This window comes from Alexandromys fortis, unplaced genomic scaffold (genome assembly GCF_014885135.2).
Source record: "Alexandromys fortis isolate MF-2015 unplaced genomic scaffold, M_Fortis_MF-2015_v1.1 scaffold_91, whole genome shotgun sequence".
NCBI classification, from domain to species: Eukaryota; Metazoa; Chordata; class Mammalia; order Rodentia; family Cricetidae; genus Alexandromys; species Alexandromys fortis.
Window position 1 is genome coordinate 7,075,101 of NW_026067968.1, and position 13,957 is coordinate 7,089,057.

The 13,957-nt window shown below is 43.6% G+C and overlaps 1 protein-coding gene across 1 annotated transcript in view; it reads left to right on the forward strand.

Moving 5' to 3' along the window:
* The window catches only part of Tdrd9 (tudor domain containing 9), a 111,774-nt gene that overhangs the window by 66,397 nt on the left and 31,420 nt on the right, over nucleotides 1–13,957 (forward strand). Inside the window, exons 21-25 of the mRNA XM_050154771.1 lie at nucleotides 6,399–6,515; nucleotides 7,900–8,007; nucleotides 9,828–9,928; nucleotides 11,092–11,265; nucleotides 13,627–13,738. Coding sequence (XP_050010728.1) covers nucleotides 6,399–6,515; nucleotides 7,900–8,007; nucleotides 9,828–9,928; nucleotides 11,092–11,265; nucleotides 13,627–13,738 — 612 coding nt within the window. The remainder of the gene's footprint in view (nucleotides 1–6,398; nucleotides 6,516–7,899; nucleotides 8,008–9,827; nucleotides 9,929–11,091; nucleotides 11,266–13,626; nucleotides 13,739–13,957) is intronic.

The following is a 13,957-nucleotide window of genomic DNA, read 5'->3' on the forward strand; positions in this document are numbered from 1 at the left end:
GTGTGTTTGTCTCTAATATGAGCTTACTCTGTTTTCTTTATGTGGGCCTTAGTGCTATGAACTTTCCTCTTAGCACTGCTTTTATAGTGTCTCATAGGTTTGGATATGTTGTGCCTTCATTTTCGTTGAATTCAAGGAAGTCTTTAATTTCTTTATTTCTTCCTTGACCCATGGAAGTTCAGTAGTTCACTGTTCAATTCCTGAGTTTGTAGGCTTTCTGAGAGTAGTATTGCTGTTAAATTCTAACTTTAATTCATGGTGATCCAATAAGACACTGGGGGTTACTCCAATTTTTTTTTTTAATCTGTGAAGGTTTGCTTTGTTACCGAGTACGTGATCAATTTTAGAGAAGGTTCCATGAGGTACTGCGAAGAAGGTATATTCTTTTGTGTTTGGGTGGAATGTTAGATAGGTCTGTTAAGTTCATTTGATTCATGACATCTGTTAGTTCTCTTATTTCTCTGCTAAGTTTCTGTCTGGTTGACCTGTCTATTGGCGAGAGTGGAGTATATAAGTCTCCTACAATTAGTGTGTGGGGTTTGATGTGTGATTTGAGTTTTAGTAATGTTTCTTTTACATATGTGGGTGCTCTTGCATTAGGGGCATAGATGCTCAGGATTGAGACTGCATCTTGATGAATTGTTCCCGTTATGAGTATAAAGTGTCCTTCTCCATTTCTTCTGACTGATTTTAGTTTGAAGTCAATTTTGTTAGATATTAGGATAGCTACACCCGCTTGTTTCTTAGGTCCATTTGATTGGAAAACCTTTTCCCAACCCTTTACTCTGAGGTATTGTCTGTCTTTGAGGTTGAGGTGCATTTCTTGTATACAGCAGAGGGCTGGATTCTGTTTTTGTATGCATTCATTAGCCTGTGTCTTTTTATAGGTGAATTGAGACCATTGATATTAAGTGATATTAATGACCAGTGGTTGTTAGCTCCGGTTATTTTTCAGTAGTAGTGTTTGTGTGTTTCCCTTGTATTTTGTTGGTTATACTTGTCTCTGTAGTTCCTGTTCGTTTACCCAGATTTTCCACATCCAGAATTCCCTTGGTTTATGTTTTCTTTATTACCTCTATTTCAGTCTTCAAAGTCTTGAACTGTTTCCTTCACCTGTTTGATTGTTTTTTCTTGGTTTTCTTTGAGGGATTTATTAATTTCTTCCAATTTTTTGTTAGCCTTCTCCATTTATTTAAGGGAGTTTTTCATTTCCTCTTTAAAGGTCTCCATTATTTTCATAAAGTTATGTTTAAAATTGTTTTTTTCTACTACTTCTGGGTTAGGATGATTAAGTCTTCCTGTTATGTGACCGTTGGGTTCTGGTGGTACCATGTTGCTTTTTAGGTTGTTGTAGGAATTCTTGCATTGGCGCCTACCCATCTCTTCCTTCAAATGAGGCCAGTAGCATCTTTGTATCTTGATCCAATCCTTGCTGTGGTTTGTCTGAGTGTTTGGGAGTTTTTCTTGGTCTGCTCTGTACTGTAAATGTCTGTCTCAGAAAGCCTCTGAGGTCTCTATGTGCCTGCCCTCTTGGTCTTCTCTCCTGGTTTGCTCTCTTGGTTCTCTCTTAATCCCCTCAATGTTGAAGCAAGCTCTAGTCCCTCTTAACTCCCCTCAGTATTGGAACAAGCTGTGTTTCAGAGTTCCACCAAGGTTGCCAGAGGATAGGCAGGTTTGGGGGTGGGGTGTGGCTAGTAGTTTGGATGGTGACTGGATGGGTTTGGGTTTGGGGGATCCTAGCGGTAGGAAACTTCCAGCTGGCTGGCTAGAAAAGCAGAGGGAGCTGGGGGAGAGATCCGTGGTTTTGTCCCACTAGGGAGGTCCTAGAAAGTGGGGCATCCTGCTGTGTGGCTGTTCACTCACCTCTTAAGCCCCTCAGTATTGGAGCATGCTGTGTTCTCATAATAATTTAATAATTGAAAACAGTGTTTTTTGATCTTGATATACTTCACGAATAAAGCCATTTATCATAGTCAGCGATGGTGGCGCACACCTTTAATCCCAGCACTCTAGAGGCAGAGGCAGGCGGATTTCTTGGTTTGAGGCCAGCTAACCTACAGAGGAAGTTCCAGGACAACCAAGGCTACACAGAGAAACCCTGTCTCGAAAAAACAAAAGCAAAACAAAACACAGAAACAGATAACGAAAAACCACTTATCACCAGTGGCTTTGGGGGATTTTTCCTGCATTGCAGGCTCTCCCTATTAGCCTTGGCTAGCCTGGAACTTAGAGTCCCTAAACCTCAGTCTCCTATGCCACCATAACCAGTTAAGGTGTGTGTATGTGTGTGTGTTTGTGTATGTAAATACATATGAGTATAAATGCATGTACGTTTGTGTGTGTGTTGTATGTGCTTGGTTGTGCGTATGCAGAGGTTGATTAGGCAGTGTCTTTCCTCAATTACGTTCTACCTTTATTTTACTTACTTTTTGAGGCAGCGTCTCCTGGAGAATCTAAAGCTCACTGATCTGGCTAGATTGGCTGATCATTGAACTTCTGAGATCTGCACCTCCTGCCTCACTAGGGTTACAGGTATCATTGATGCCAGCCAGCTAGGGGTACAGGACTGGGTTCATTTTCTCCACTAGTTAAAGAGTTAAAGGGCAGGAAAGAAGTGTTACTGGGCATCTTGGGGTGTCTCAGTGGGTCACCGTATAATACTGGAAAAAGCAGGATTTTTTTTGACAAAATCAATAGTGAACTTAAAAGGAATTAATTTATTGAGTTAGTTTTTAAAATATTGCATACAATATATCCAAGATCCTCCCCATCTTCCTACCCACCCAACTTCTTATTTGTTCTCTCTTAAAGGAAAAAAAGAGAAAGAGAACAAAAAGCAAGCAAACCCCCAAAGACAAAATCTACCAAATCACAATAATAACAAAAAGCACACAGAAAAACATGGAGTCTGTTTTTTGTTTGTTTGTTTTTAGATAGGGTTTCTCTGTGTAGCCCCTGCTGGCCAAGAGCTTGCTTGGCCAGGCTGGCTTTGAACTCTCAGACCCTTCTGTCTCTGCCCCCCAAGAGCTGGGATTAAAGGGGTACGCCATTGCACCTGGCTTGCAGTCTGTTTTGTGTTTGTCAACTACACCTGAGCATAAGGCCTGTCCTGGAGTGTGATTGATGTACCCAGTGTTACTCCATTGGAAAAAACAGATGTTTTTCTTCTCTCAGGTATCAGTTGCAAATAGTTTCTTGGTTAGGGGTGCGACTTTGAGCCTGCCACCCTTTCTCCATGCTGGGATTTGGTGTGCCTTGCTTTTATTTGTGCAGGGCATGTGGCTGGATATAGCTTCAGCCCTGTTGAGTCTGAAAGATGCCGTTTCCTTAGTCATCCGCTACTTTGGCTCTTAAAAATCTTTCCATCTCCTCTCACTGTCTGCACCCATCCAGCCGTGGGTCTCTGCTAATTACCATCTAGTGCAAGAAGCAGCTTCTCTGATGGGGTTGAGCAAGGCAGTGATATATGGAATAACCATATGTCATTAGGCGTCATTCTAGGTTCACTTAGCACATTGTTTTCAACCTTCCTAATGCTGCAACCCTTTAATACACTTCCTCATGTTTTAGTAACCCCCAACTATAAAATTATTTCATTGCTACTTCATTACTGTAATTTTGCTGTTAATGATGAATATGTGATGTGCAGTACATTCGACCTGAGACCCACAGGTTGAGAAACACAGATTTAGCAGAATAATAGTAGTAGGTTTTCTCTTAGGCCCATGACTTATGTTGTCTCAGGTTCTGGAGCACTAGTGAGTAAGGGTGAAACTTCCAGCTAGTCACTATCTCTTATTTCTCCATGTGTCGTGTTGTGAAGGGTAACCAGTAGCCTTAGAAATAGCCCGTGATGATGGGGTGGAGAGAGGTGGCTCAGTGCTTAGGAGCACTGCTGCTCTTCAGAGGACCTGGTTCAATTCCCAACACCCACATGGCAGCTCACACTGTCTGTAACTCCAGTTCCGGAGGATCTGACATCTTCACACCAATGTATATACAAATAAAGTTAAATAAATCATTTTTCAAAAAAAGAAATAGCCTGTGGTGATGGTTTTGGGGGAGGTCTATGGGGCCACTTTGACCAACAGCTAAACAAAGTGTAACCCGTTCCTGTCCTGGGGATTTTACGTGGTAGCACATGATGTTTAGTTGCGACATTGTCTCATATGGTAATCCATTTAAATTCCTTTTATATATTTTCGAGAGCTTCTAGAATAGGAGATTTAGTTACTCCTCCCTTCATTCCCTCTTACCCTGCCCCTCTCTCCATCCTTACTTAATCCTCCTGTTCCAGTTTCTTCTTCACCCATTTATGACGCTGTGTTCTATCCCATTTCCTTGGAAGGTCTCCTCCTTCCCCTGTCTAATGAGGTTCCCAGGGACTGGGTGTTCTAGATGAAGCACACATATCTAAAGCTTAAAAGCTTTTAAGAGAAACCATGCAGTGTTGTCTTTCTGGGTCAAGGTTACCTTACTCTGGGTGATTGCTTCTAGCTCTGTCCATTTGCCTGAAAATTTCATTTTTTTTAGCTGCTGAATTATATTTTGTTGAATAATAATAGTCTACTATGGAAATGTACCACATTTTCACTACCCGTCAGTTGGCTCCTCTGGAACTGGAGTTGCAGGTGGCTGCAGGTGGCTCTAAGTTGCCGCGTGTCTGTTGGGAACTGGCATGTGCAAGCACTCACACACACTGACTAGAGATTTAGCTTAGGGGTTTGAATATAGTAAGCACTCACTTCATATGTTAACATGTCTTCCTGTCCCCTTTCAGTTTATCATGGTATTTTATCCTTTGTTATTGCATGATTTTTGCTTTTAAAACTTTATTGAGATAATTTTGTGGTGACTTAAAGTTGTTTGTTTTCATATATATGTATATATTTAAAACAGACATTTTGTATGAAAAACTATTGAGCTAGAACTGTAATTGGACTTTCTTTGGACTGCCAGCTCCTGAATAATGACATGGAGACTTTTTAATTATAAAAGCTTGGCCTTAGCTTAGACTTGTTACTGATTAGCTCTTAAAACTTACATTAACCCATTTATAATGAGCTACATGACTCGTTACCTCTCCTCAGAACTGTACATCCAACTTCCTCTGCATCTGACTGGTGAGAGTCCACTTCTCAGATTCTTTTTTTTAAAAAAAATTTTAAATATTTATTTATTTTGTATACAATATTCTGTCTGTGTGTATGCCTGCAGGCCAGAAGAGGGCACCAGACTCCATTACAGATGGTTATGAGCCACCATGTGGTTGCTGGGAATTGAACTCAGGACCTTTGGAAGAGCAGGCAATGCTCTTAACCTCTGAGCCATCTCTCCAGCCCCACTCCTCAGATTTTTTCTTCTTCCCTCAAGTTCCTCTTTCTCCCTGGAAGTCTCACCTAGCCTCTTCTGCCTAGCTACTGGCTGTTCAGCTTTTTATTAAACCAATCAGAGGTGCCTTAGGTAAATGAGGTAAGACGCACAGACACATCTTCACAGTCTACAAAAAATTATCCCACAACAGAGAACCTCATGTGACTCAGGCTATGTAGATGAGGTTGGCCTTGAGTTCCTGACCATCCTGACTGTACTGTGAGTCAGGACTGGTCTTCAGCTTGAGATCCTCCTGCCTCATCTTAATAAATTGGGATTACGGATGTGTGTCATCATGTCTGCACATTCTAGATTTCCAGTTACGAAAGCGGACCGTGTTCAGGGAAGAAGGTAAAGAGTCTGAAGGATATAAGATTGTTGTGGTGGAATAGCATATTTGTTTAGCTATGTAAAGATGTGCTGCTGTTTTACCTTGCCTGCCTAAGGCACCTGATTTATCTAACGAAAAGCTGAATGAACAATAGCTAGGCAGAGGAGGAGGGATAAGTGGGTCTGGAGGGCAGAGAGAAAAGGGGAGCTGGCCAGACAGCTGGGGCCCAGCTAACCGGGGCCACCAAGCCAGGCAGGCACGGAGGAAGCAGAACATAGATGAGGCCAACAAGCCTTGGGGCAGCACATGAATAGAAATTTAAGTTAATTTAAGGTTAAAAAAAAAAAGCTAGAAACAAGTTCAAGCTAAGGCTGAGCATTCATAATTAACAGTAAACCTCTGTGTCATGGTTTGGGAGCTGGTGGTCCAAGAAACCAGCTGCAGGTTATGTTTGTGATTGTAGGTTGAATCCCATGCATAAGCTGAGGTTCTGGGGCAGCTGTGCCCTCTGGCAGCTCTGTTGACTCTCTGGAATGTTTTCATTCCTCACTAGTGTTGAATGAGATGACTCCTGGTAGTGATGATGTGTAACCCCGTGGATATGCTAATTTAACCTTCCCCATTGTGTGCGTTTGTTTTCACTGTTCTGAGTATGTCTGTGCTTTGAGACATCATATTTCAATGTGCACTCCAGGTGGCTGAATTATATGAAGAATTGAAGAATAGAATCTCACAGTTCAACATGTTTGTGGATCCTCGCCATCCTGTCTTGGACCAAGAGTATCCATACAAGCAGCGCTTCATCCTACAGGTGTGTGGGACTTCCTTTTAATGCCCCCCACTCTCTTTCACTCTGAGATAAGATCTTACTATGTAACCTTGGATGACCAGGAACTCACCAGATTGGCCTTGGTTTAACAGAGATCTTCCTGCCTCTGCCTCTGATTACTAGGATAAATGGTGTGGCCACCACACTGGTGTCAATCTTATAGTTGAGATATGCTTGTTAGTGCCAGCCGTGCCTCTGAGATTTTGATACCATAGTGGTCCTATGTGTTTAACCCAGAGCTGTTCTTACCTTCCTTGTTTACACCCCTTCCTGGTGGTGGTATGACCTCAGCTTGCTTCTTTTCCCAAGTGAGCTCTTGCTGTCATGGAGCGTCAGTGACAGGCCTCTTGCTGTAAGATCCACACACTACTGCTCTCTGACATTGAGAAAGCTCTTTGAAGTCTGGATCATGAAGCAGTGCCTAGCTGTGGGGTAAAGCCTTCCACGAACCTTAGAGAGATGTGTCTCTTGCATATGAACAATGCTTCTGTCATAGGGTTGGCAATGCATTGCTTTAGTTACTGCTCTATTGCTGTGAAGAGACACCAAGACCAAGGCAACTTATAGAAGAAAGAGTTTATTGAAGGCTTACAGTTCAGAGGGTGAGTCCAGTGACCATCGATCATGGTTGGGAGCATGGAAGCAGGAAGACCTGCAGACATGGTGTCTGAGCAGCAGCTGGGAGCGTACATCTGATCCACAAGTGTGACAGAAAGAGTGAATGGTATGGGCCTTTTGAAAGCTCAAAGCCCACCCACATTGACATACTTCCTCTCAGAGGCCACACCTCCTAATCCTTCCCAAAGAGTTCCACCAGCTGGGGACCAAGCATTCAAATATATGAGCCTATGGAAGCCATTCTCATTCAAACCACCACATGCATTGGAGAAGGGTTTGAGGTGGATACGGTGGGAATATTAGTTCTTTTGAGGATGCAAAATTGCCATATGGCCAGGAGAACCTTCTGTGTGTGTGCTTCATGTCGGCAGACTCTTACTGAAGAAAGGATTCTGCTGCAGAGTACTTTTTAGATGTGAACATTAGATGTCAACTTGCTGCCCAGCTGGAGAGTTCCAGCTGCAGTTATGTCTGTACACCTGGGAGAACGCTTGGCTTGTTGGAACTGTTGTTGAGTGAGGGTGGAAAAGGGGCCTAGTGTACTGTTGGTGAGTTCTCATTTGCTTCACTCTCTGAAGTGGTCCAGCTATTCTGAGGAGAAGATCCAGGTAGAATGTCTGTCACGGGGAACAACAGGATGTGTGAGGGATACAGCTTTCATGTGCTATGTGTTCCAAGCTGTGCCGGTGCTCTGGTGCAAGATGAGGACATGGTATGAAGAAGAATTGAATACACGCTTCTTTTTCAGGTTGTACTGGCAGGCGCCTTTTATCCAAATTACTTTACTTTTGGACTGCCAGATGAGGAGATGGCAGTGAGGGAATTGGCTGGCAAAGATCCGAAGACAACAGTTGTGGTAGGTGACATGGGACGCCGTGCAAGAGTGTGAATATAGGTTTCCAGGAGGACTGCCTATGGCGTGGCCATCAAGGGCTGCTGTGTCCTCGTAAATGCTGTGTGAATGCTGGGACTGCTTAACCCCTCAGGGACTGCTACTTCCTTATCAGCTCTTCTTCATTTTTATAGACTCCATTTTACAGAAAGGCCTTGATAAATTATATATTCAGGGTGAGTGCTGATTTGATCATGTGCCATTTCGGTGATATGAGGCCCTTAAGAGCATTTTGTTAACAACAATGGTACACAAAGTAAATGCTACTGCTTGGGGGCTTAGTGTTGTGACTTAAAAAGCAGCGGCCCCACCCTGATGCCCAACAGAACTACTTAGAGAATGTTAAGTTCGGATCTGAGGACCCTCCAAGTCTGCAGTAGAGGGTATGGCCCAGGGATAGCATGTAAGTAGCATGAACTGGGAGGCAGAGTGGGAGGATCTGACGATGAGCCCTGGGCACTGACCGCTGGAGCTGTAAAGGGCATTTGTTTACACAGCAATAGCATGTGACCACTGGAACTACATACTCTTTAGAACTGGGCTTTCCTTAGACTCCTTGGTTGACTGGGGGGGGGGGGCTTTTTTTTTTTTTTTTGATGAAAAGCACTTGGTAAAGTTAGTTCCTGGCTTATAGTAAGTGCTCAACCATTGCTCGTTTTAATTCTGGATTCTGCTATAACCACTACCTTTGCAACTGTGGAGAGCCGGAGATTGACAAGGACAGAGCCACAGATTCTGGAACGTTTCAAGTACAAGTCTTTGAAGAGCACTACAAGTGAGAAGGGCGCAGAAGCACAGCTCATGCTTCTCCATGGACTTGGACTTGGGTGCAGGCTGTGCTCTTATTTCCTGCTCCACCTGCAGCTGATAGAGACTTTGACTCCTCAGGGACTGGCAGTGTATACCTCAGTGGAACCAGAGCTTAGAACATGGGGGACCATAATGCCTGCGGAGGGCCAAGAGCACTGGCAGAGATGGGGGATTTCCCCTTGCCATGCTGTGAATATATTTTATTACCATTGGTCAATAAAGAAGCTGCATCGGCCTATAGCAGGCTGGCTGAGAAGAGATAGAATAAGTGGAGTCAGAGAGATGCGAAGAAGCTGCCAAAGGAGACAGGCATCAGAACCCTTACCAATAGGCCACAGCCTTGTGGTGATACACAGATTAATATAAATGGGTTAATTTAAGATGTAAGAGCTAGCTAGGAATACGCCTAAGCTATTGACCACGCAGTGTCTATTAATTAATGTAGTTTCTGTGCCATTATTCAGGTCTGGGCAGCCAGGAACAAAAGAGCAGTCACTGCCTACAGGCAGTGCTTTGAAGTAGATGAACTTGAGACTGCTGGGTAGGAGCCTGGCTCTGCTGCCATGAGGAGGGAACAGCCTTTGGTGATGAGCAACCTTCTTCTTTCATTACTTCCCTGTCACTCTTTATCAGAAGTGTGATGTGTCAGGAAGCTGTAGTTAGTGCGATTATTTTAAAATAACATGAAAGCAAAAAAACAAAAAAAAAAAACAAAAAACTGAGCAACTTTTACTGCATTTGACTTTTGAACTGTTTTAGCAAGGGAAAAACCAGCCTTTATTTTACATATTTTTTGCTTAAAACTGTGTTATGATTTAAAGATATGCAGTTGTTAGGTAACTGATGGGCTGAGTGTGTTCTGTATACACTGAGCTTGCAAAGAAGAGCAGTGAGTAGCCCTTCTGCCCCTGGTGTCAGGACTGTTCAGGAGTCCTTGCTAATGGCTCTGATGTGCACTGTGTCCTGTCTTACAGCTGAAGCACATTCCTCCCTACGGATTTCTTTACTACAAACAACTGCAGTCTCTCTTCAGACAGTGTGGGCAAGTCAAATCCATTGTATTTGATGGCACTAAGTGAGTAGCCAGCGGCTGTCACGGCTCTGTTTTACCTGTGAATGAGGTCTCTTCTTAGGGCTGGGTGTGTGCAGGGTGGGTCTCCCTAGGGGACTTTAGTTTGTCCTGTTGTCAGCATTCTTTCCAGCTGGGTGTCCTAAAGGAACTCTGCTGGTGGCCTGTCTGTAATGCTGTGACAGGTCCTGCTTCTCCACAGGGGTCTTCTCTTTAGTGCCCATCCCCAGACTTTTATGCCAAATCACTAATCTTGTTCTCTGTAGCCACGGGGGATACCTCAAAGGACACCTTTTACCTCTGTGCTTTTTAAACACATATTTGTCATGAGTAACTTTGGGAGACACAGAGGGCAGAAATTAATTTGACCCTATTTTATTAGCAGGTCAGTAACAAATGGTTAGTTAAAAGAGTCACCAGAAGCTTTTGTTTCCAAAAGGACATGTTTATGTGCATAAGATTACAGTTTTTTAAATTGAATAGAAAAAAAGTTGTTTTTTGTCCCCCCCCCTCCCAGAGCTGAGGACTGACCCCAGAGACCTGTGCGTTCCCCGTGTTTTTGGCTGTTTAGTCACGATAGAAACTTTACACCAGTATTTCAGGGAAAGCCATTGTGTTCTGTTTGGTTATGCTGGGACAGTTAGAGACATAAAGCGGCAATCAGAGAATAAAGCCGGCGGTCCTCCCCCATATAGCAGCCTGCTCTGCAGAAGCTGTGCTGTGCAGGCACAGGCTGCCCCTGGGGAGTTTGGTAAGGGGGGGCTGGGCGTTTGCTGACATTATTAACTAGTAGTTATTTAAAATGGTCTTGCCAAACTCACTGGGCTGTACATCCATGTTTTAAGTCTTAAAACAGGAAATAGGTCTTGCCCTGGAGTTGTGAAAGCTAAGATTCCCTCACTGAAACTCCCATGTGACTGTGTCCTTTCTGCATTGTGGTATACTGAGGCCTGGCTTCAATGACTTATTACTGTAAATAATTTCTCTCAGCAAATAATCTATCTTTAATCCAACTAATATTTCTATTGATTAATTAAAATGAAGAGTTATTAGCGTTTTGAGGAGTATTCACTGAGAAATTTCTGCCTAACCTTGAGAGAAATTAGTATGTGATTCTTATTTACTAGATATCTGATAAATTTATGTTTTAATTTCTATTTACGGAGCAGAGCCTTTGTGGAGTTTTCACGGAATCCGACAGAGAGATTCAAGACCCTCCCTGCTGTGAACTTGGCAGTCAAGATGTCCCAACTAAAACTGCCTCTTGAGCTCAGTGTCCATGCCGCAGAGGAGATCGAAGGGAAAGTGCAAGGCGGGTCGGTGTCGAAGCTCAGGAACACAAGGTATTTCACAATATTCTACTGGGACCCTGTATCCAAATACGTTCCCACATGACTGTTGGACTGGGTTTTACTATGTAGCCTTAGCTGGCCTGGAACTTCTTATGTAGTCCAGGCTGGGCTCAGACTCACAAAGATCCCATGCCTAGCTTTATTTATTGCTTTTTCAAAGTCTAATTTATCCTTCATCTGTATAATTTTTGTGATGTGGGAGTGTTATATCAATCTGTTGATTTCATTTGTTAAGTTATAATAAACCAGCTGCTTGGCCTCATGGCTTGGAACATAGATGGGAGGAGTAAACAGAATAGAATTCTGGGCAGAAGAGGAAGTGAGGTCAGACTCTGCTCTGCTCCCGGAGAGACCCGTCAGCTCTGCTGGAGCAGAGACACCATGCTCAGCTCTCCCGGGTAGACGTGATAGCTCTGCTCTCTGAGGCACACGCGATGAAGATGGATGTGGCTAGAATCTTCCCGGTAAGCGCACCTTGGGGTGCTTACACACATTATTAGAAATGGGCTAGTCCAGGTGCGAGAATTAGCCTGTAAGGGCTAGAGTTCATGGGCCAAGCAGTTCTTTAAATGAATACAGTTTGTGTGTTGTTGTTTCGGGCGTGAGCTAGCCAAGTGGCGGGGGTGTTGGGGACGCAGCCCCGCCGCTCCTATTTCAACATTTTTGTAAATCTAGGAGGAAGGCTCTTGAATGCATATGAGCAGGGGGTACTTCTGGGTTTTTACATGGGTTTGGGGATCCATGAGAACTCAGATCCTCATACTTTACCAGTGGAGCCATGCCTGAGCCCAGGTGTAGGCTTCTGATCATTTGGGAGAAGGGTAGGTTTAGTCTTCTAAGACCTGTCTGTCCTTGTCAAAGCCAAATGGCTGACGTTTGTGCCTGATGCTAGGTGATGCCAGCCTACTTACCAGAACAGGGGGCACTGGCTCAGCTCTCTCCTGCCATTCTTTCCCTGTAGTTTAGGATAAAAGTGTCAAGAGGAAATTTTTAAAAAAAAAATATTTATTATGTATACAATGTTCTGTCTGTGTGTATGCCTGCAGGCCAGAAGAGGGCACCAGACCTCATTACAGATGGTTGTGAGCCACCATGTGGTTGCTGGGAATTGAACTCAGGACCTTTGGAAGAGCAGGCAATGCTCTTAACCGCTGAGCCATCTCCAGCCCCGAAAATTTTATGTTTATTAAAGTTGTTTTTCCTATCTTGTAACATTTGCTGTCTTACTGCTCTAAGAGGTGAATGATATTTCTAGAGCTTGTTAGATAATCATGTATTTTATATTAACATAATATTGAGCCAAGTGTGGGCTCTTTTTAAAGTCAAGCCTAGGCTGGTCTCAAAAACTTCTGTAGCTGAGGATGATCTTGAACTACTTCTGTTCTTTCTGCTTCCACCTTATAAAAACAAACAAACAAACAAACATTTATGCCTTTTGTTTGTTTTCTGAGACAGAGTTTCTCAATGTATCCCTGGCTATCCTGGAACTCATTCTATAGATCAGGCTGGCTTTGAACTCGGGGATCCACCTGCCTCTGCCTTCTGAGTGCTGGGATTAAAGGCATGCAGTGCCACTGCCTGGCTTACCTATTGTTTTTAATTATGCATATTTATGTGTCTATCTGTGGGTGCCTGTGAAGATCGGAGGCTGTAGGTCCTCCTGGAGCTGGAGTTGTAGGCAGCGGTGAGTGCCGTCCTCTGGAAGAACAGTGCTACTCCTAACCACTAACCTTCCCCCTAGCCCCTTCTTCCGGCTATGCCTCCTAGGATCACAGCATGCCCCCCAGTTTTATGCTGTACTGGGGGTACACCCAGGCAAGCAAGCCCTCTACCAACTGAGTTACAAACTTCATTTTCTAGTTAGTTTTCTGAAATGAAAAATGATTGCAGGCCCTAGATTTAGAATTTATATTTTTGAAAATAGAGTCTATCTTTTAGAATGTATCCCTGGAGGGGAATGGTTACTATTAGGTATGCACCGCTTCTAGGACAACCCAAGAAATAGCCAAAAATTCCCATTTGAAGTGAGATCAAACTTAATGTTTCTGGTTATGTCAGTTTTCCATTTCTGTGACAAATAGCAGAGATGATTAGCTTGCAAGAGGAACAGTTATTTTGGCTCATGGCTTTGGAAGTTTTAGTCCATGGTTGGTTGGTCTTGTTAGCTGGGGCCTGGACCCTATCTCTCAAAGCTTCTACCACCTGCCAGTAGCCCCACAGGCAGGGCCTCGGGAGGACGAAGAACCAGACTGTAGCGCTGGAAGTATTAGAGCAGGTCAGGTGGAAATTCACATGTCTAAGTGTTTCTTACAGACTTAATTTCTGTCTTCTTTTTTCCAACTCGTTACTCAGGGTGAATGTGGACTTCCAGAAGCAGACTGTAGATCCCATGCAAGTCTCGTTCAACACCTTGGACAGACCTCGGACAGTTGCTGATCTCCTCCTGACAGTTGATGTCACTGAGGTGAGAGTGCCACTGGGTCCCTAGAGTGCTTCTCACCCCCACATCTGTAGAAACTGGTCATGAAGCAGGTTCATGTATGTGCACCTGTATGCTGACTGGTGCATGCGGCCGAATATGAATGACTGTGCTTGTGAAATTAGAATGTGGACAAAATGGAAGGCAAGAAGTTATTCTTGAATAAAAGTTAATTTTTAGAATGTCGAGGTTTAAATAATGCTA